The 21,650-nt window shown below is 38.6% G+C and overlaps 2 protein-coding genes and 3 long non-coding RNA genes across 6 annotated transcripts in view; 1 reads left to right on the forward strand and 4 right to left on the reverse strand.

Moving 5' to 3' along the window:
* Window positions 1–464: 464 nt before the first annotated feature.
* Window positions 465–2,191, reverse strand: LOC149106082 (uncharacterized). The gene is made up of 2 exons (XM_089297278.1): window positions 1,588–2,191; window positions 465–1,388 (listed from the first exon to the last, which is right to left on the reverse strand). The coding sequence occupies exons 1-2, from the start codon at window positions 1,863–1,865 to the stop codon at window positions 1,307–1,309; spliced, it is 360 nt and encodes a 119-aa protein (XP_089153404.1). The 5' UTR covers window positions 1,866–2,191; the 3' UTR covers window positions 465–1,306.
* Window positions 2,192–5,237: 3,046 nt separating this feature from the next.
* The window catches only part of LOC149106083 (uncharacterized), a 40,949-nt gene continuing 24,536 nt past the window's right edge, over window positions 5,238–21,650 (reverse strand). Inside the window, exons 2-5 of one of the 2 annotated variants that reach the window (XM_089297277.1) lie at window positions 8,532–8,558; window positions 7,089–7,109; window positions 6,361–6,505; window positions 5,238–6,161 (exon numbers count right to left, since the gene is read on the reverse strand). In XM_089297277.1, the coding sequence (XP_089153403.1) occupies window positions 6,080–6,161; window positions 6,361–6,505; window positions 7,089–7,109; window positions 8,532–8,558 (275 nt within the window). In that variant the 3' untranslated portion in view covers window positions 5,238–6,079. Of the gene's footprint in view, window positions 6,162–6,360; window positions 11,383–21,650 lie in introns of those variants that run through there. The other variant, XM_089297276.1, reaches the window with a different exon arrangement.
* Window positions 12,427–14,181, reverse strand: LOC149106084 (uncharacterized). Its single transcript, XR_016209566.1, has 3 exons — window positions 14,052–14,181; window positions 13,844–13,904; window positions 12,427–12,926 (listed from the first exon to the last, which is right to left on the reverse strand). It is a non-coding gene; the product is annotated as an uncharacterized LOC149106084 (long non-coding RNA).
* LOC149106085 (uncharacterized) lies at window positions 14,314–16,581 on the forward strand. Its single transcript, XR_016209568.1, has 2 exons — window positions 14,314–14,799; window positions 15,596–16,581. It is a non-coding gene; the product is annotated as an uncharacterized LOC149106085 (long non-coding RNA).
* LOC149106086 (uncharacterized) lies at window positions 18,412–20,742 on the reverse strand. Its single transcript, XR_016209567.1, has 2 exons — window positions 20,189–20,742; window positions 18,412–19,397 (listed from the first exon to the last, which is right to left on the reverse strand). It is a non-coding gene; the product is annotated as an uncharacterized LOC149106086 (long non-coding RNA).

A 21,650-nucleotide genomic window follows, 5' to 3' on the forward strand; every position in this document is an offset into this window, starting at 1 on the left:
ACCAATAGAAATTAGAGAAAATGCTGGCACTCTCTTAAAGAGACTGGTGCTTTGTGATCAACACTCCACAGATATTTTGCATCAACGATCGCATTTGATACCCGATTAATTCACTGGAATTTCAGTCGGTAGTTTTGACGTTAGCGGCTTTTGCGGCCTTAGGAAAGCAAACGGCAAAACAGAATATAATTTTATTGAATTTTACATTTCATAATCTTTCTATTGATATATAGTTTGTGGGGGTTTCCTTGAAAACAGCGCGCGTACGAATTTGTTTCTGGAGGACACCCGCAAAGGTTTGGAGTAACCTTAAAATACTCGTCTTTTTTCTTGTACCTTGTCAACAGAATCAGGTTTTGTTCTCCTTACGTCCAATACAACGGCATGTCCATTTCGAGAGAAGCGTGAAGGGCTATTAGCCTCAATTCAGTTGTCACAAACAATTCTAAACAATGGAGACCTACTGTATTATTGGATGTTTATTCACTAGCTTCAATATCGTAACTCTTTAATTCTACATGTGCTACGACTTATCCTTAGCTATGACACCATCACTAGCAAAATGCTGGTCTAACATGACTGGTCTCTGAGTTAAATATTGCAAAATAGCAAAAAAACGAGTCGATTTCAGTTTGAATTTGAGTGACACTAACTGCTTACACAACTGATAGGAATATCAATTAATTCCAATGATAACTATGAAAACATTAATTGCAAAAAACTTCGGACGTTTTACTTCGGAAAGTTCATTTTCGGACACTTTTGATCTCATTTCAGACAAATTTCGCAAAATTTGGACACTGCTGAAACATTGCTCAAGCAAATTTCCGGTACAAAACACGAATTTGAGTGAAACAACATCAGTGAAAATGATATAATGGTTTTACCGCAAGGTTTTAGAGTACACCGACGAGAAAGTAACACAAATTCCATCAAGGCATTAAGTATCTTAAGCAATTTCTCAACTAAAGCTTGTTCCATAAAGGAAACCAGGAAAAAAATAAGAGCTTTGGAGCTACTTAAAAGTTACTGTACTGTAAATGTTTCGGACGGTTTTATTTTCGGACACTTTTATTTTTTTGTCCGAAATTAAAATCGTCCGAAATTTTTTGCAAGTAATGTAATCTATTTTGAGCTAATCTGCACTTTTAGCCGTTGTATCTTTTTTCTGAAAGTGACCAGAAAACCTTCTGCTAGACTACCATCACCACTCAGGCAGCGGCAAAAATTTTCATAGCTCCTTGTCGGCACAGGATTAACATTTACAATGACCGACTGGCATTTCAGGCTCTGTCCAAGTTTCTCTTTACTCTGGGACAGGTGGGGGACACAAAGTGGACAGCAGTTTGCACTCATCTTTGGGAAACTCGAGGTCGTCTTCGTCGTCTCTGAAAACAACAACAGAAAACATAAGACGACAAATAGCTTGTACCGGTACTTACTCTTCTTTTATTCTTACAACAACTAGTTTTCGTGGAAAATGCTGGGCAAGGCGATTCGTCTTCATTAGAGAAATGTAGCTAGTCATATTAGCCGAGATTAGCCAGATTTCTGTGCACACAAACGCGTATTATTATTCCGTATTACCTCGCCACAAGTCTGAGCACCAGTTCAACCTTCCTTGTGGGATCCACCTTGATTGGCTCAGCAGTCATAAACTGCTGTGTACTGTAGCCTTGTAATGTTGTCCCTCCAGCTCTCCAGGCTCGATCAGGTTGAACTACGCGAGCACCTAGCAAAGCAGATATTATGTCAATTGAAAATTCTTGCCATAAGTTGAAACGATTCCATTGATCTTTGAAATGATACCTGAAGATATTGGGATGACTGAATGCCAAAATCGGTCCCTTCCGCTTCCTGGTCATAGACCCAAATCGTTGTATTATTTTAGAACAATATTAGCTCATTTCAAATTAAGAGATCACTTTAAACCACTTAAAAGGGAAACACCGCAGCATATTTGCAATGAAAACCTCCATCCACTACCACCGCATACAATAAATGAAAACCTCCACTACTTTAATTAAATGCTGTTTTCGATTATTGTTTTTTCCCCATGCACGACCAGATACCAGTTTGGGTCGCAACCTTTTCCATCAGGCCTCAGTTGTTTAAAGGCTGGATAACGCTGTCCACCGGATAAATCGCTATCCAGTGGATAAGTGTTAATAAAACAAACCACGCTATTCACTGGATAGTGATTTATCACTTGGATAACGTTATCCTCTTTTCGAACAACCTGGCCGGCACATAATACTATTTAAAATATGGCCATAAATAATCTATGAATTGACGGAAGTCGACAAATACTCACTCGATTCTGTTCTCTTTCTTTCTGTAAACAGCAGAAAGTATAAGTAAGTAGATAACCATTTACCCTCTCCACGCCTATTATGGGTATTTCTCATGGAGGGAAAATTGTTTGTATGTTATCTTTTTTCATCAGATTATATAATGGCAAGGAATCACTTAACCGTTTGCGGCAAATTTGACTTATGGTAATCGAAAAAAACATCTCTTCGGCCTGTGCCTTTCTCGCTCGAGTCATAAAATTAATGAGAAAAAAACTTTGCCTGTTCCAGGTGTTCCGAGCCTTGGCAAGCAGCGCAAATGAAATTTACTATGGCGATCAGAACGGCGAGTGAATAAAACGACACCATTTCTCGTAAGGTTCGATCCTGGAACGACCCGTAAGCATAGAACAGGCAGGAAGAAACTCGGTTAGCATCTTACAATACACACTGCAGTTGCATCAACATATACAGAGCAAATTACATGCGCGCGCGCGGAGATACGAAATTTCCAAGTTAAGGATCCAAAAATTTTCAAAAATTACTCTTAGTATATAATAATAATTTGGGCTTGATGCGTACATAGGGGTATCGATCGAATAGTCTTTGCAAACATTTGCATGCGAGCAGTACGTTTATTTTTGCGAGCACGAACAGTGATCAAATTTGTCTTGCAAGCAGTGAGCACTTTAGAAAAAACCAGATGGAGAGAGGCGAGCACATTTTCCGCTAATCGGAATCTCTCTTTCATTAAAAGGAAACGTTTTGCACCAGGAATCTGGCTGACACCCCCAAATCAGGAAAATACTGAGGTGTAAAGCTAGAGGCAACATGTTGAGATCTCATCGTGGCTCAAATAATCTCAGCAGCCTACAGCCAGTTATACCTTGTTTGATGCTGTTCGATGCGAAATTACATTGTGTAGCTTCATGTGAGTCAGTGGGTGGACGCTCAAGGAGATCTAAAGCTTTCTAAGGCACTAGTTACAAGCAACTAGAGTTGACCCTAGCAGGGTCAAAGATAACCTGCATTCACAAGCAAAATGTTTCAGGTGAGGTTAGCTTCCAGAACAATCCACTAGCCGTTCCAGGCTCTCGGTCAATGGGGACGATCAAAAATGCGACTGGGCGACAAGCGACGAGCGGGGTCTGGTAGAGGAAGAGAGAACGCCCCCTCCTTTAATTGTTTGTTTGTTTGTTTGTTTTACCAGACCCCGCTCGTCCCGCGCCCGCTTTTTCGATCGTCCCCAATGACCGAGAGCTTGGAACGGTCTAGTGGATTAGTGAGGCAGAAAGCGAAAGGCGATTCACGATCGCGGAGCGTGACCACTTACGCGAAGCGCGAGTCGAAAACCCGCCTGTTCAGCAGGCTAGGTAGGGTTTACCCTACTTCCCGAGCCCTGGCCGGTCACGCTTTAGTTAACCTGGTGAATAACACACGCAACTGATAGTGATTATATTGTCAAGACCTATTTTTACTTGAATTACGGGGTTTATCAGCCCACTGAAATCGTTTCAATTTCTAAGCTCAGTTGAAATCCCAGACAGTTATTTTGCCTTAGTGTGGGATGAATTTGTCAGCAAAAATAATTATCATAAACAATTTTGCAATAGGTGCGACGAATCGAAACATTTTCAATCAAAAGCAAAACTAGAAAATAAATGTGAGATAATACGAATTAATATGTTTGTTTTGCTGGTATTTTATCATATGTTGTTTCTTGGAGCCCCGAATAAAGTTGTCCTGGTCGGATAGGCGAGGTGACCTTAGCAGAACGTTTACAAGGCAGGTAGGGTAGGCCTAATGGTAACCCGACCTGCCTTGTAAACGCGTCCATAAAAAACAAAAAAAGAAAAGAAATTATAAGACTTGTGGGAGTGCTAGGATTACCCTACCTCCTTGTAAAGAGGGCCAAGCCTGCACGCTTCACGCTTCGGCAATTGTTTTTGTTTTGGTGCACATCGCTTTCCTTCCGTTTTGCCCATGATTGTTGACCACCAGTCTAAACCGTGTGGGCCTAAAAGGTGACTGTAACATTATAGCCTCCAGTTTACATACTGTGAATGGTAGGGGTTGTTATCTCATTGGCTAGCGGCTTTTTGAGTTGACGTATCCCCCCTATGGGAAGGCGTGACACGTTTATAAATCTTAAGAATGCGAAAACTCGTACTTGTTTTTCGAGAGAATCCTTAGGTTCGATCACCAGCCGCTGTTCGGGAAAGGAGCCCGCGCTCCTACCCCGAAGGCGAGGGACGCAGACCAGACACTAGAGAGCGGCGGAAATCGAGCCTAGAGAATCCTTCCACTTTAAATGAATCAACGGTTTGCTGTGAAATTTGGGTAGAACATTAACTGATAGATAAAGACCAAAAGCATGTCTGGGAATTTTTTTATTTCAAATACCTTTCTCTGGCGGCCTCTGACGCAACACGTTACGCGAATTTTTCGATAGTGGAACTTGACAAATCTATAAAAAGATAACCAATAGAAATAAAAGAAAATGCTGGCACTCTTTTAAAGAGACTGATGCTTTGTGATTAACGCTCCACAGATATTTTGCGTCAACGATCGCATTTGATACCCGATTAATTCCCTGGAATTTCAGTCGGTAGTTTTGACGTTAACGGCTTTTGCGGCCTTAGGAAAGCAAACGGCAAAACAGAATATAATTTTATTGAATTCTACATTTCATAATCTTTGTATCGATATATAGTTTGTGGGGGTTTCCTTGAAAACAGCGCGCATACGAATTTGTTTCTGGAGGACACCCGCAAAGGTTTGGAGTAACCTTAAAAAACTCGACTTTTTTCTTGTACCTTGTCAACAGAATCAGGTTTTGTTCTCCTTACGTCCAATACAATGACATGTCAATTTCGAGAGAAGCGTGAAGTGCTATTAGCCTCAATTCAGTTGTCACAAACAATAGTCTAAACAACGGAGACCTACTGTATCAAAGGATGTTTATTCCGACTAGCTTCAATATCGTAACTCTTTAAATCTACATGTTCTACGACTTATCCTTAGCTATGACACCATCACTAGCAAAATGCTGGTCTAACATGACTGGTCTCTGAGTTAAATATTGCAAAATAACGAGTCGATTTCAGTTTGAATTTGAGTGACACTAACTGCTTACACAAATTCTGGGAATATCAATTAATTCCAATGATAACTATGAAAACATTAATTGCAAAAAACTTCGGACGTTTTATTTCGGAAAGTTCATTTTCGGACACTTTTTATCTCATTTCAGACAAATTTCGGACGCAAAATTCGGACACTGCTGAAACATAACGTAAGCAAATTTCCGGTACAAAACACGAATTTGAGTGAAACAACATCAGTGAAAATGATATAATAGTTTTACCTCAAGGTTTTAGAATACACCGACGAGAAAATAACACAAATTCCATCAAGGCATTACGTATCTTTAGCAGTTTCACAAGTACAGTTCGTTCCATAAAGGAAACCAGGAAAAAAATAAGAGCTTTGCAGCTACTTAAAAGCTTTATACTGTACTGTAAATGTTTCGGACGGTTATATTTTCGGACACTTTTATTTTTTTGTCCGACCGAATTTTTTTGCAAGTAATGTAATCTATTTTGAGCTAATCTGCACTTCTAGCCGTTGTATCTTTTTTTCTGAAAGTGATCAGTAAACCTCCTGCTAGACTACCATCACCACTCAGGCAGTGCCAAAAAACTAAGAATATTTCATAGCGCCTTGTAGGCACAGGATTAACATTCACATTGACCGAATGGCATTTCAGGCTCTGTCCAAGTTTCTCTTTACTCTGGGACAGGTGGGGGACACAAAGTGGACAGCGGTTTGCACTCATCTTTGGGAAACACGAGGTCGTCCTCGTCTTCTCTGAAAACAACAACAGAAAACATAAGACGACAAAGAGCTTTTACCGCTACTTACTCTTCTAGTATTCTTACAACAACTAGTTTTCGTGGAAAATGCTGGGCAGGGCGATTCGTCTTCATTAGAGAAGTGTAGCTAGTCATATCAGCCGAGATTAGCCAGATTTCTGAGGACACAAACGCGTATTATTATTCCGTATTACCTTGCCACAAGTCTGAGCACCAGTTCAACCTTCCTTGTGGGATCCACCTTGATTGGCTCAGCAGTCATAAACTGCTGTGTACTGTAGCCTTGTAATGTTGTCCCTCCAGCTCTCCAGGCTCGATCAGGTTGAACTACGCGAGCACCTAGCAAAGCAGATATTATGTCAATTGAAAATTCTTGCCATAAGTTGAAACGATTCCATTGATCTTTGAAATGATACCTGAAGATACTGGGATAACTGAATGCCAAAATTGGTCCCTTCCGCTTCCTGGTCATAGACCCAAATCGTTGTATTATTTTAGAACAGTATTAGCTCATTTCAAATTAAGAGATCACTTTAAACCACTTAAAAGGGAAACACCGCAGCATATTTGCAATGAAAACCTCCATCCACTACCACCGCATACAATAAATGAAAACCTCCACTACTTTAATTAAATGCTGTTTTCGATTATTGTTTTTTCCCCATGCACGACCAGATACCAGTTTGGGTCGCAACCTTTTCCATCAGGCCTCAGTTGTTTAAAGGCTGGATAACGCTGTCCACCGGATAAATCGCTATCCAGTGGATAAGTGTTAATAAAACAAACCACGCTATTTACTGGATAGTGATTTATCACTTGGATAACGTTATCCACTTTTCGAACAACCTGGGCCAGCACATAATACTATTTAAAATATGGCCATAAATAATCCATGAATTGACGGAAGTCGACAAATACTCACTCGATTCTGTTCCCTTTCTTTCTGTAAACAGCAGAAAGTATAAGTAAGTAGATAACCATTTACCCTCTCCACGCCTATTATGGGTATTTCTCATGGAGGGAAAATTGTTTGTATGTTATCTTTTTTCATCAGATTATATAATGGCAAGGAATCACTTAACCGTTTGCGGCAAATTTGACTTATGGTAATCGAAAAAAACATCTCTTCGGCCTGTGCCTTTCTCGCTCGAGTCATAAAATTAATGAGAAAAAAACTTTGCCTGTTCCAGGTGTTCCGAGCCTTGACAAGCAGCGCAAATGAAATTTACTATGGCGATCAGAACGGCGAGTGAATAAAACGACACCATTTCTCGTAAGGTTCGATCCTGGAACGACCCGTAAGCATAGAACAGGCAGGAAGAAACTCGGTTAGCATCTTACAATACACACTGCAGTTGCATCAACATATACAGAGCAAATTACATGCGCGCGCGCGGAGATACGAAATTTCTATTATATTCTAGTGTTGAAATATTTTTTACCGTGGGAAGAGAAATTCCGTATCTCCAAGCTACCATGTAATAAAATAATATATAACAACTTTTCAGGCGATTTTCCGAAGATTTCCGAACCATTTCCGAAGATTTCTGCACGTTTCTGAACGTTTTCCGAAGATGAATGAGGATGACCGAAGAATTCCAAAGAAGATACGAAGATGTTTCGATCATACACCAAAAACTGTAGGTGAAGTTGAAGGAACAAAACTGATATAAAAAATGATATCACACGTGTGGATAACATTGATATCCTCACATATGGGATATCGTTTTTATCAATTTGCTACCACTTAGTATACCACTAAGTTTTACATAATAATATAAAGCAATAATGATTAAGTTCCCATCTGCCAAATTTTGCTCAACCAAGGACTCCCTTTTCTTTGTGTTGTTAACTTTTTCCGGAAGCGGCACTATTTTACCCCTTTTCGAAAACTTTCGTTTCGAAACATGATTTTGGCTAGAGGGTCACTTTTTAGACAGCAAGTTGAAAAGTAATCAATTATAGGGCCTCAAAAACTAGAAAGTTAGTTGCCCACAATTACGACAGCATATTTGCGATGAAAACCTCCATCCACTACCGTCGGATACAATAAATGAAAATCTCCACTACTTTAATTAAATGTTGTTTTCGGTTACTGTTTTTTCCCCATGCACGACCAGTTACCAGTTTGGGTCGCAACGTTTCCCATCAGGCCCCAGTTGTTCAAAGGCTGGATAACGCTGTCCACCGGATAAATCGCTATTCAGTGGATAGGTGTTAACAAAACAAACCATGCTATTTACTGGATAGTGATTTATCCAGTGGATAGCGTTATCCACTTTTCGAACCTGGGCAAGGTCATTAAACACTATTTAAAATATAGCCATGAATAATCCATGAATTGATGAAGTCGGCAAATACTCACTTGAGAGAGCTTTTGGTCTCGATCTTCCTGTAAACAGCAGAAAGTATAAGTAAGTAGATAACCATTTACCCTCTCCACGCCTATTAAGTGTATTTCTCGTGGAGGGAAAATTGTTTGTATGTTATCTTTTTTTCATCAGATTATGTAATGGCATAAACAATTCCTCAAATGATCTCGCAGTGTAAGGAATCACTTGACTTATGGTAATCGTAAAACATCTCTTCGGCCTGTGCCGCCCGCGCTTGAACCATAAAATTAATGAGAAAAGAAACTTTGCCTGTTCCAGGTGCTCTGAGCCTTGGCAAGCAGCGCGAATGAAATTTAATGTAGCGATCAGAACGGCGAGTGAATAAAACGACGCCATTCCTAGTAAGATTCGATCCTGGAACAACCCGTAAGCATAGAGCAATCAGGAAAAAACTCAGTTAGCATCTTACAATACACACTGCAGTTGCATCAACATATACAGAGCAGAGAGCACGGCGGAAAAACCGCTGCTCATGCGCAGTAGATTTCGGTTCGTCTTCCCGCCTTTCCATTTTCAAAATGGCGGACGACGAATCAAAAACGAACACGTCATTGTCATGGCTTTTGGCAACATCTTGCTCGTTCAAGGCAGTTACAAACAACTCGGCTACTTTAGGCAATGATCCGTGCTGATGTTTTGACTGTAATCGAGAGGATCGAAACGGTGTTGTCAGTTTTCTCAGGCGATAAAGACAGCTCTTCCGAAAGGAAACTTTCAGCTTTTCCAAATTCACCCGAGGTACCGTTTTTCCTTTTCTTAAGGTCGTGTCAAGTTCTTTATGGTTTTGAACCGCAATTTCTTGTAGCTTGTTTAATTTTACGGAACATATAAAATATGACTTTTTTTTCGTGCTGATGAAAATTTTTAAATGCTATTTGTTCATGGACTTTTGTATCGTTGCCTGAAGAAAAGTGGAGGACGAATTCGTAAGTAGTACACACTAATGCCTAATTTTGTTGTGTTTCGCTTGTGTGCTATTCATTCGTGCCTTGTTTTGCCGCTTCAGTGGATGCCATGTACTGATTTGAGCTGAAAACTTGTATTAAGCTTATAGAGGTTTAATATGGCATTGTAGAAAGTTGTATTGTATATGTAATACAGCTTGAAGGATAAAATAAATTGCTCTTTGTTTATGTCAGCCTGTGTTTGATATATAGAGGATATTACACGGTGGCGAGAAGATATGAATTTTATGTTCGAGTGGCAAGAACAATATCTCACTCGTTCGCTGCGCTCACTCGTGAGATATTGTTCTTGCCACGAGAACATAAAATTCATATCTTCGAGCCAACGTGTAATGTTCTTTTTATTATATGGAGACTAAATATTGAAACCAATTCAACAAAAGCAAAAGGCGGGAATCGTGACGTCATTGAACGATACGACACTCAGAAAGGTGACATACGGAAAATACGCCACTCGGGTCCCGGATGAAGTGGCGTATGGAATTTACGAGTGGTTTAGTTCTCAGTAAAACACTCTTCTCCATATAATAATATGGCTTATGCTACTTCTTACTACGATTCTTGTTCCTTGGCTACGCAGCTTTCCCCGCAGCTAGCTGCGGGCTTCGTTATTGCAAACATTTCTCCATTGTGTTAACGAAAAAAGTAATCCGCCAAAAGGGGTTCTCGTTCCACTTTATACTGGCGGAACATTCGTTTATGTGAAGGCTTGTAGTTACATCGAAATTCAGGCAGTGTCAAACGCAGACTGTGCGCTGCAGACTGCAGAGTAAGGGGGAAATAGATACTGCAGACATTATAACTGAATCGTGTTTTATCGAGAGCTAACCTTAAACAGGCTAACTGGAGAAAATATTCAGGCTAACCCTGGGGCGGATACAGAGCAGGGGTTTCGAGATACGAACTGCTAAAAGGCGGTCCCCTGTGGGGGGACCGGTGGCTTTCACGCCGGAAATTTTTGAAACGTGGTCCTTGAATTGGAAATGGGATTTCTGTTATTCTGGAGCCAAGTTAGCATGTTATGTTTTATTTCTTTTTTTAATCTAGGAGGTTCCACCGAACCAGCCAAAGCCCCCTAGATCCTTCCCAGCTAACCCAAGTGATATTCAGTCTAACCCTAGAACTATTTAGGCTAAACTCTCACTTCTTTCGACTTGAATAAGGTTGGTCTGTTTACTGTTAACACACAGTAACACTTAAAAAGTCTACAGTCTGCATTTTAACACCTGACCTGCCGTCCAGAGTCTGTGTCTTACACTGACCACGTTGGAAAGCATGCCTTTTTGCAAAAAGCACCATTTTAAGAAAACACATGAAAACTGCACCATCCCTCCTCCCCCAATAGTAAGTTTAAGTCTTGTTCCAAGCAAATACCGTATGCCATCTCTCCTAGATACTTTTAGGGAGAAGGTTCAGTAGCCTACACTGCAACAAAATTCTGTTTCACATTGTGTTCCAGATAAATTCCATACCCTTGCAGACCCTGCCACCAAATTTTGTTTACTCCCTCCCCCAACTTCCAACCATCTTAAGGGGTCACCACCTTATTGCGGAGGGATGGTTTTTGTATCCATGACCCCTTGAGCTATGTCAGCTGGAGTCTTGCACTTCTGGTAGGTTGAAGGATAGGGACCAGACAAATTGTGATCACCTGGCTTTCTAGGTTGGGTGTTGGGCTGAGGACTGATAACCCACTACTGTAGAAAATAAGATTATAGCAGATACAGAAGATATTCAAATCTCTATCAACATCAGTGCAGCAACAAGGGCTCATATCATAACACATGCATTTGGAGCAAACCCCTTCCTCTGAACACCCCACTGAAAATGCCAGTTCACCTTCATACTTTCCTTTTAAAATTTTAAGTTTCGAATTCTTCCTCCCCCCCCCCCCCCCCCCTCCCCCACAACTCCTCAGAATTTCCATTGACCTCCCTTGAGGTGGATATGGTTATCTTCTGGCACCGCAATTCACTTTTTGGTAAATTAATCAGATCAGGCAAATGATGTCTCAGCAAAATGTTAATCTGATTAAAATGCAACTTAGAGATTTGCAATTCCAAAATAACTACATGTAAAAACTACTGTTAAGTTAACCTCTCCCATTCCCAAACAAAGAGACCAAACAAGCGTGACTAGAATTGTTTCATTAAAAACACCGTCCAAATATAGAAAACTAAACTGAAATAAAAATAAAATCCAACACAAACACACAATGAGTATCATTAAAAAACTGGATCATTGGATAACGCAATTTGAGAGTTTTCATTGTTTTAGCCATCAGGGGTTATGAGCCATTATACCATGCTCTACAAATATGGAAAGCGTATGCATGATTTTTTGAGCATTTTTATTGTTATTTAAGTCTAGTTTTCTATATTTTAGGGACCTTTTTAATAAAACAATTATTCCACTTGCCCCTTTTGGATATGAGAAGATTAAAGCCAACTCAGCGCTATGTGCCTTGTTGGCTATCTATTATCTCATATCCAACATGCTCTCGTGGAATAATTGATAATTATTCACTCCCTAACGAGTGAATGATGCGTGATCCAAACAATAACAAAATGGCTGGGGAAAACTTATGTTCCGCCACTGTTTCTGAAACAGAAATCCCGAGAATACAAGAAGATACTGTACCAGAAAATACAAAAAAAGTCTTCAAAGTTTTGAATTTTCAATTTTCATTTCAAGTGAAAATGAAAACTTTGATTGAGCAATGAAATTGTTTTGCAAACAGACTTTTCACTTAGATTGCTGATTTGAACTGTGGTAAAAGACCATTTTGCTAGATTGTGATCAAAGAGGATTTTATCGCAGGTTAACTAGACTTGCCATGTTAGAAGATTCTGTCAAGAATTGTGCACATCTTCATACTGCTTGCATGTTTTCAACGCATGAATTGAGAGGTCAATTAAATTATCTTTTAATGGTTTCCTTTTCATCTGTTGTTGAGATCACTTTGTACATATACTAAAAACTTGTCAATCTCAGTGAATAACAGCCACCATTCACCTCAATTGCAAAGAATAATTGTTAAATATCGCATAAACTTCCACACCAAAATATTATGATCTACAAATTTTTAAGAAGTCAAATCCCAACCAAGTTGTTTACCAAACTATAATTTTTCTGTCTTCAAACATTTTTCTTTATTAATTACTGGGGAATCCTGAAATAAATGTTCCATACATTTGGTTCCTTAATTATCCCTTTTATTATTCCTTAATCTTCTTATGAAAGGGGACATATCATTTAGTATCCTCTCCAAGGAAGATGGCATTCATTTCATCCATGAAAAAGACTTCTTCAAGTCGATGTACACGGTCATGTCACACTGTCTCCAGCCAGAGAATCAAGTAATTGAAAGAGAAGAGGAGAGTGTGAAAATCTGAGGTCTAACTGTGTAAAAAAAAGAGGAAAAAATGTAAAATTAAATTAAGCTATACTTTGGCTTCATCCTTTGAATACTTATTACATTGCAAGAAGAAATGTCATTAACTTAGTATCTGCACTGTTCATACATTATACAACACTGCGTAGAGCGTTAAAGACTATGCAACTTCTTTCAACCTATATTGTGAATACCTCAGTCATTTTGCTGGCTTTGTAACTGGGAAGTTTAAATCATGTAGTACAACATAATCATGAAGTACAACAAAAGGAGTGTTACTTCTTGAGGTTTCACTCAGTAAAAAATGAATAAATAAAAACATTTCATTAACCTCATCATCATCAGACTAATTAAACCCAAAAAAGTCTGCCTTCAGGTGAAAAAATAATTTTACAAGATAACTTTTAAAAATTCTTTCAAAACCACGCAATTAGTCCATTCAATAACAACAAAACAAAAAAACTTAGTGTACATCTGTCATATCAGATTCTTGCACCGCTGCAAGAACTTTTAAATTATAGACAACACAAGCCAGAGGATATTTCCAAACGTAGAAAGAAATGTGTCACCTTGAATAGTATGCTGATATCCGGACTGAACATAAGTTGGCTACGCTTTTAAAACATTCATTTCATGTAAGATTTATATCCTTAAATCTCCAAAATTAAGCTCATTTACAGTACAGTGTCAACGGTTTTCGTCACTTATTTATATGAACGTGGCAGACAAAAAACCTAACGGGTCTCTTCCCAGAGGCAAGTCAAGATATGACGGGTAATTCAAATGACAGCGAACAAAATCTTCAACTTTTAAAATGTAAACTCATCGAGCCAAAAAGTTTCCGAAGCCACACACGAACTAGAAAATGTTGCCACTAGCAAAAATCAACCATTTACGGAAGGAAAGGAAGGAAAACTTGGCTTACCTTTCAATATAGCTTTTCATTATGCTGTGTTCATTGTGTTAAGTCTTCTGTACACCAATATCTGCAGAAGAGTATTGTAAATAAACTAAGCACGTGCTTCCGCTTGGCACAAAATGAACACGACACTAACGGACAAAAGAAATCACAACACAAAGAATAACACTCAAAGAAAGCGACAAAACCCGGCTAACATTTGCAACATACTTACTTTTGCTTAATCCGCATACTCTGTGACAAGTAGAGGTTCTAACTGGGTAAAAATCCACAATATTTCTTGCTGTTCGATGCTCCCGCTTGCAAATTGTTCAGACATTTTCGAAACTTGTTTGCAGCCGCAAATTGTCAGCGGCGAGCGCTTAAGCATGCTCCAAGACAACGGATTTTTCAGCCAATCAGCGGTTTTTCCGCCGTGCCATACAGCATTCATTCTCGTCCCCAGTGCTACTCGTCTTAAAATGTCGTTGACGAGTAGCTCTGGGCGCACCCAAAAATTCGAATTTTTTCATTGGCTGACAAAAAATGAATGCGCAGCAGAAATGAAAATTACAAAGCTCTACGTATTCCACACCTTCGCTCAGTTGACACAGGCGCGCTTTACGAAAAAACAAACGGTGACCTTTCCCGATCGATCCGAAGGAATCGTTTAAGTTTCCACGTAACCAAAGGAGTACGTCGCCTGCAACGATGTCATTCACGATCGTAATCATCGTCCTTTGTTGTAGCAGCCGAGAAGGTGGGAAGAAACGTTTAGAACTCGGAGAATCAACCAGCTAATACAACAATTACTTTGTCGCTGACCATACCCCAAGAAATCATAAAATTAAGTTCAAATCGGCAGTGGGTTTTAAGAAACGTTTGTCTTCCTTTATGAAAAGCTCAAAAGGAAACTTAGAGCCAGGTGAAAAGACGAAGAAATGTCACTCTTGCTAAGCAAATGTGGCACTGGAAATGCGAAGGTGAGTGTGTTTTTCTCTCTCTGAAAGATCAAGGAGATCAGATTCTAGCAGTCCAAAATGTATTGATATTAAATTGCCAAAATGAGTCAAAGGTCCGTGTTATAATACTCTGCTACGTACCTGGATGCTGTAGCAAATGGTCTGAACATGAAGTTTGGTTTGTTTCTTCCACATATTATTATGTATGTATCTTTTACTATCTGTCAAGAAGCTTCTGCTGTTATAGATATATATAATATCTTTTTTTTTTAGCTCGCCTCTCTTTATTATTGAGACCTCCCCTATAGTCTCCCCCCCAAAAACACGAACAAACCTTTTGTGGTCAGGCAAGAGTTTAGTTTGCTTTAGAGCCTTCACCCAAATTTATTATTTTTTTTTTTATAATTTACTTGTGGAAATGATGTGTAAAGGTAAATAACCATAGATAACCATAGCTGAAATTTGAGGCCCTTTCCTCTCCCCCCATTTTAGTTAGGAAGCAACTGTAACTAGCAAAACTTTATTCCGTCACAATAACATTAATCAGTAAATAACAATAATTTATCATTCATGCAAATTAAACTGTGAACAAATATAAGAGACAATTATTTATACATGTATAACTGATAACGAATCATCAGGACTAGTGGGTTTCCAAATGTAATGTGGGAATTATCTCTACTAAAAACAAATCAAACATTAAAGGTGTACAGAGTTACATTAATATCCCCATAAGAAAAATATCATAATCTTTTTGTTAGCCTTTGAAAGATAATTTATTTCCTGCCATTATTTACTATTCTTTGTTAATTTTCAGACCATAATAGTGCTACATAAATTCCTTGAAGGATGACCATTTATGGATAATTCAAATAGGAATGTTGCTCTTGCAGTTCAATAAATAATACTGAAAAAAAAGGAGATGGAGAAAGAACCATTGTTGATAGTAAAGCTATGTGGCTGATGTTCGGATCAACCACAAGACATAGAAAGTATACATTGAGATTTGTTGTTGCACATGGTTGTATAACAGGCTGAAGAGCCTTATTACCATGAAGTAACATGAATTGTAAAAGAGCAATGTCATTGCATTGTTTCCCATTCATTTTGTTCATGCAGTTTCCTAAAAAAAAATCTTCCTTAATGTACATTGAGGCACACCAATATGAATCACTCTCTTCACAACAGGAACCTCTACATGTATACCAATGCCAGATACTAATGTTATAGTTGCATCATTTTAGCTGTATTATATTTTTGGTAACACCATGTACTCATATGGGAATACTGAAATAAATTGGTGTTGTTGTTGTTGTTGAAAGCACCCAAAAGATTAAGCTTTATATAAGCCGGTTGAAAGGTATAAAATGAACAAAAACAATTACATCGACAAAAGCAGTGGGGGATGGGGGACAAAATGGTGGAATAGCCCTATATCTAGTTTTGTAATGTCTACAGGCTTTTCTCAAGCCTGAATGTACAAAAACCATCATTAGATGTTCCAGATAAGCTAATTAAAATTGCTGCAGAGCTATTATGGAAGCTCCCAGCTCACATATATAACCACTCGATAACAACTGGCATAGGACTTTTATTTTTTTCTTGGCGTTTTTCTTAACATGGTTGTAGCCACTTCAAAAGGCCAATTGCTACCCTATACCCTGGTTACCACACACATATTTTTTTTACTCTTTCCATAGCCATATGCAAAATAGATTTCTCTTCTCATATTTATTTAATTATAATACTGATGTAAATTAATTCTGTAAATAATGCACAATAAAAGTTGATCGATTGATTTAATTTGACAGTTGAATGATCTGTTGATTGTGCAAGACCCTTTTTTGTAAAAAAAAAAAATAGAACAGAATGGGGTTACTTGAAAAAATGAGGACATGAAAGATCATATGAAAGTGAGCACCTTTATTACATTCCTTGCAAGGAAACATGAGCAAAATTCCAATATAACAAAACTTTCCTGAGTTCAACAGATTTTTATTCTGCTGCAGCTTACAAACCTATGTAAATAACCAGGAAGTAAATAGTTCTTACCATTAAAAAATTTTCCCTTCATCTATCAGCACGAATTATATTTAAATCCTCTGGTCAGTGATGCAATTTCCACGGCTGATTTCCACAAACGCTTCCGTATGTCCATAAACAAATTTTACCGTGTCATCGATAGACGTAATACATGCCGTATCCTGATTACTTTGCTTGAAAGCTTTCACAACTGCACCTCGCTCTTTAAACTTCTCCTTTTTATCGAATATGAAGAGAAGAAACAACAAGAACACAGCTATCGATTCCTGAATTTTTCTGGACGGTCCACCACAAAATGCACCGCGAAACCCGTTGGTAAAATATTACACAAGCTGGCAATCGTGTTTGAAGCGGCGACGGCATTTAAGGCCGCTTTCTACTCTCTTTTTAACTCTAAATCACCTAACTTCGGCGAAGTGAAAACACATTTCAGCGTTCCGATCTGTTTACATCTGAAGAATACTCTCTATTCCTCTTTTCCCTCCCTCAGGATTAGTTTCTGAGCATGAGCAGATATACAGGCCAAAATTACGCATGCGTTACCGGATGTCCGTGATTTACGGACATCCGGTAATGGCTGCTACCAGAGCCCTCCGTTTCTCCGACCACGTGACCAAAAGAAACGGAGGCTCTGGGCACGAGAATGTACAACATACAGAGCATATTACATGCGCGCGCGCGGAGATACGAAATTTCTCTTCTAATGCATTCTCGTGCCCAGAGCCTCCGTTTCTTTTGGTCACGTGGTCGGAGAAACGGAGGGCTCTGGTAGCAGCCATTACCGGATGTCCGTAAATCACGGACATCCGGTAACGCATGCGTAATTTTGGCCTGTATATCTGCTCATGCTCAGAAACTAATCCTGAGGGAGGGGAGAGAGGAATAGAGAGTATTCTTCAGATGTAAACAGATCGGAACGCTGACATGTGTTTTCACTTCGCTGAAGTTAGGTGATTTAGAGTTAAAAAGAGAGTAGAAAGCGGCCTTAAATGCCGTCGCCGCTTCAAACACGATTGCCAGCTTGTGTAATATTTTACCAACGGGTTTCGCGGTGCATTTTGTGGTGGACCGTCCAGAAAAATTCAGGAATCGATAGCTGTGTTCTTGTTGTTTCTTCTCTTCATATTCGATAAAAAGGAGAAGTTTAAAGAGCGAGGTGCAGTTGTGAAAGCTTTCAAGCAAAGTAATCAGGATACGGCATGTATTACGTCTATCGATGACACGGTAAAATTTGTTTATGGACATACGGAAGCGTTTGTGGAAATCAGCCGTGGAAATTGCATCACTGACCAGAGGATTTAAATATAAGCCGTGCTGATAGATGAAGGGAAAATTTTTTAATGGTAGGAACTATTTACTTCCTGGTTATTTACATAGGTTTGTAAGCTGCAGTGGAATAAAAATCTGTTGAACTCAGGAAAGTTTTGTTGTATTGGAGTTTTGCTCATGTTTCCTTGCAAGGAATGTAATAAAGGTGCTCACTTTCATATGATCTTTCATGTCCTCATTTTTTCAAGTAACCCCATTCTGTTCTATTTTTTTTTTACAAAAAAGGGTCTTACACAATCAACAGATCATTCAACTGTCAAATTAAATCAATCGATCAACTTTTATTGTGCATTATTTACAGAATTAATTTACATCAGTATTATAATTAAATAAATATGAGAAGAGAAATCTATTTTGCATATGGCTATGGAAAGAGTAAAAAAAATATGTGTGTGGTAACCAGGGTATAGGGTAGCAATTGGCCTTTTGAAGTGGTTACAACAATGTTAAGAAAAACGCCAAGAAAAAAATAAAAGTCCTATGCCAGTTGTTATCGAGTGGTTATACATGTGTGCTGGGGGCTTCCATAATGGCTCTGCAGCAATTTTAATTAGCTTATCTGGAACATCTAATGATGGTTTTTGTACATTCAGGCTTGAGAAAAGCCTGTAGACATTACAAAACTAGATATAGGGCTATTCCACCATTTTGTCCCCCATCCCCCACTGCTTTTGTCGATGTAATTGTTTTTGTTCATTTTATACCTTTCAACCGGCTTATATAAAGCTTAATCTTTTGGGTGCTTTCAACAACAACAACAACACCAATTTATTTCAGTATTCCCATATGAGTACATGGTGTTACCAAAAATATAATACAGCTAAAATGATGTAACTATAACATTAGTATCTGGCATTGGTATACATGTAGAGGTTCCTGATGTGAAGAGAGTGATTCATATTGGTGTGCCTCAATGTACATTAAGGAAGATTTTTTTTTAGGAAACTGCATGAACAAAATGAATGGGAAACAATGCAATGACATTGCTCTTTTACAATTCATGTTACTTCATGGTAATAAGGCTCTTCAGCCTGTTATACAACCATGTGCAACAACAAATCTCAATGTATACTTTCTACGTCTTGTGGTTGATCAGAACATCAGCCACATAGCTTTACTATCAACAATGGTTCTTTCTCCATCTCCTTTTTTTTCAGTAGTATTTATTGAACTGCAAGAGCAACATTCCCATTTGAATTATCCATAAATGGTCATCCTTCAAGGAATTTATGTAGCACTATTATGGTCTGAAAATTAACAAAGAATAGTAAATAATGGCAGGAAATAAATTATCTTTCAAAGGCTAACAAAAAGATTATGATATTTTTCTTATGGGGATATTAATGTAACTCTGTACACCTTTAATGTTTGATTTGTTTTTAGTAGAGATAATTCCCACATTACATTTGGAAACCCACTAGTCCTGATGATTCGTTATCAGTTATACATGTATAAATAATTGTCTCTTATATTTGTTTACAGTTATTTGCATGGATGATAAATTATTGTTATTTACTGATTAATGTTATTGTGATGGAATAAAGTTTTGCTAGTTACAGTTGCTTCCTAACTAAAATGGGGGGAGAGGAAAGGGCCTCAAATTTCAGCTATGGTTATCTATGGTTATTTACCTTTACACATCATTTCCACAAGTAAATTATAAAAAAAATAAATAAATTTGGGTGAAGGCTCTAAAGCAAACTAAACTCTTGCCTGACCACAAAAGGTTTGTTTGTGTTTTTTTGGGGGAGACTATAGGAGAGGTCTCAATAATAAAGAGAGGGGAGCTAAAAAAAAAGATATTATATATATCTATAACAGCAGAAGCTTCTTAACAGATAGTAAAAGATACATACATAACAATATGTGGAAGAAACAAACCAAACTTCATGTTCAGACCATTTGCTACAGCATCCAGGTACGTAGCAGAGTATTATAACACGGACCTTTGACTCATTTTGGCAATTTAATATCAATACATTTTGGACTGCTAGAATCTGATCTCCTTGATCTTTCAGAGAGAGAAAAACACACTCACCTTCGCATTTCCAGTGCCACATTTGCTTAGCAAGAGTGACATTTCTTCGTCTTTTCACCTGGCTCTAAGTTTCATTTTAAGCTTTTCATAAAGGAAGACAAACGTTTCTTAAAACCCACTGCCGATTCGAACTTAATTTTATGATTTCTTGGGGTATGGTCAGCAACAAAGTAATTGTTGTATTAGCTGGTTGATTCTCCGAGTTCTAAACGTTTCTTCCCACCTTCTCCGCTGCTACAACAAAGGACGATGATTACGATCGTGAATGACACCGTTGCAGGCGACGTACTCCTTTGGTTACGTGGAAACTTTAACGATTCCTTCGGATCGATCGGGAAAGGTCACCATTTGTTTTTTCGTAAAGCGCGCCTGTGTCAACTGAGCGAAGGTGCCGCCTCCGGGCCGGAAGTAAAATGGAATGCGTAGAGCTTTGTAATTTTCATTTCTGCTGCGCATTCATTTTTTGTCAGCCAATGAAAAAATTCGAATTTTTGGGTGCGTCCAGAGCTACTCGTCAACGGCATTTTAAGACGAGTAGCACTGGGGACGAGAATGCTTCTAATGTTGAAATATTTTTTTACCATGGGAAGAGAAATTCCGTATCTCCAAGCGATCATATAATAAAATAATATATAACGACATTTTAGGCGATTTTCCGAAGATTTCCGCACGTTTCCGAACATTTTCCGAAGATGAATGAGGATGACCGAAGAATTCCAAAGAAGATACGAAGATGTTTCGATCATACACCAAAAACTTAAGGTGAAGTTAAAGGATCAAAACTGATATAAAAAATGATATCACACGTTTGGATAAAATTGATATCCTCACATGTGGGATATCGTTTTCATCAATTCGCTACCACTCGGTATACCACTAAGTTTTATCAGGAGCCATAATCGGGGACGGAGACCGTAAGTCTTGGGATCCGCGCGAACCTATGATATGGGACAATTTTTCTATTTTTAGAACAAATTGCGCCATCCTGACGTCATATATCCGCGCGGATGCACGCACATGTCGGGGGCTCTCGCGTGGATGTTGTCACGTTGCGTGATCAATTGGTGAGAGTTGAGAGATTATCTTGTGTATTTTTCACAGCGATGGCAGGGAATAAGACAGGAAATACGAACCAGAGCGCTTATATGTAGTTTTATGCTCTGAGCTAACGGAAAAGGTGCGTTTTTCCAGGGTCGAAAACAAGACTTCAATCTCGCGCTGGGAATGAATAATAAGATCTGCTCGCGCTAGTTGTAAGCTTACGCGTATGTTTTTGCGTTTGTTCTCACTCAAGAATATAGCAAGAAAACTCTCTACTCTGGTATCGAGTTAATTTGTGAGTTTCTCAGACAATGGTTAATCATAACCAAAGGCTGTTTTGATGGTTTCTTATTGTTTCTGCTTGTTTGGTGAGCTTGCAAAAGTTTTCGAAAGGAAAGTCTGACGCGTACAGTTAGCTCAT

This window comes from Orbicella faveolata, unplaced genomic scaffold (assembly GCF_042242905.1).
Source record: "Orbicella faveolata isolate gen_17 unplaced genomic scaffold, um_ofav_v1 contig_3, whole genome shotgun sequence".
NCBI classification, from domain to species: domain Eukaryota; kingdom Metazoa; phylum Cnidaria; class Anthozoa; order Scleractinia; family Merulinidae; genus Orbicella; species Orbicella faveolata.

Coding starts and splice junctions, on each gene's coding strand:
- LOC149106082 (XM_089297278.1), bottom strand. CDS start 1,865: ATGACCAGGAAGCGGAAGGGACCGATTTTGGCATTCAGTCATCCCAAT. Junction 1,389..1,587: donor GTGCTCAGACTTGTGGCGAG/GTAATACGGAAT, acceptor TGTTGTTTTCAG/AGACGACGAAGACGACCTCG.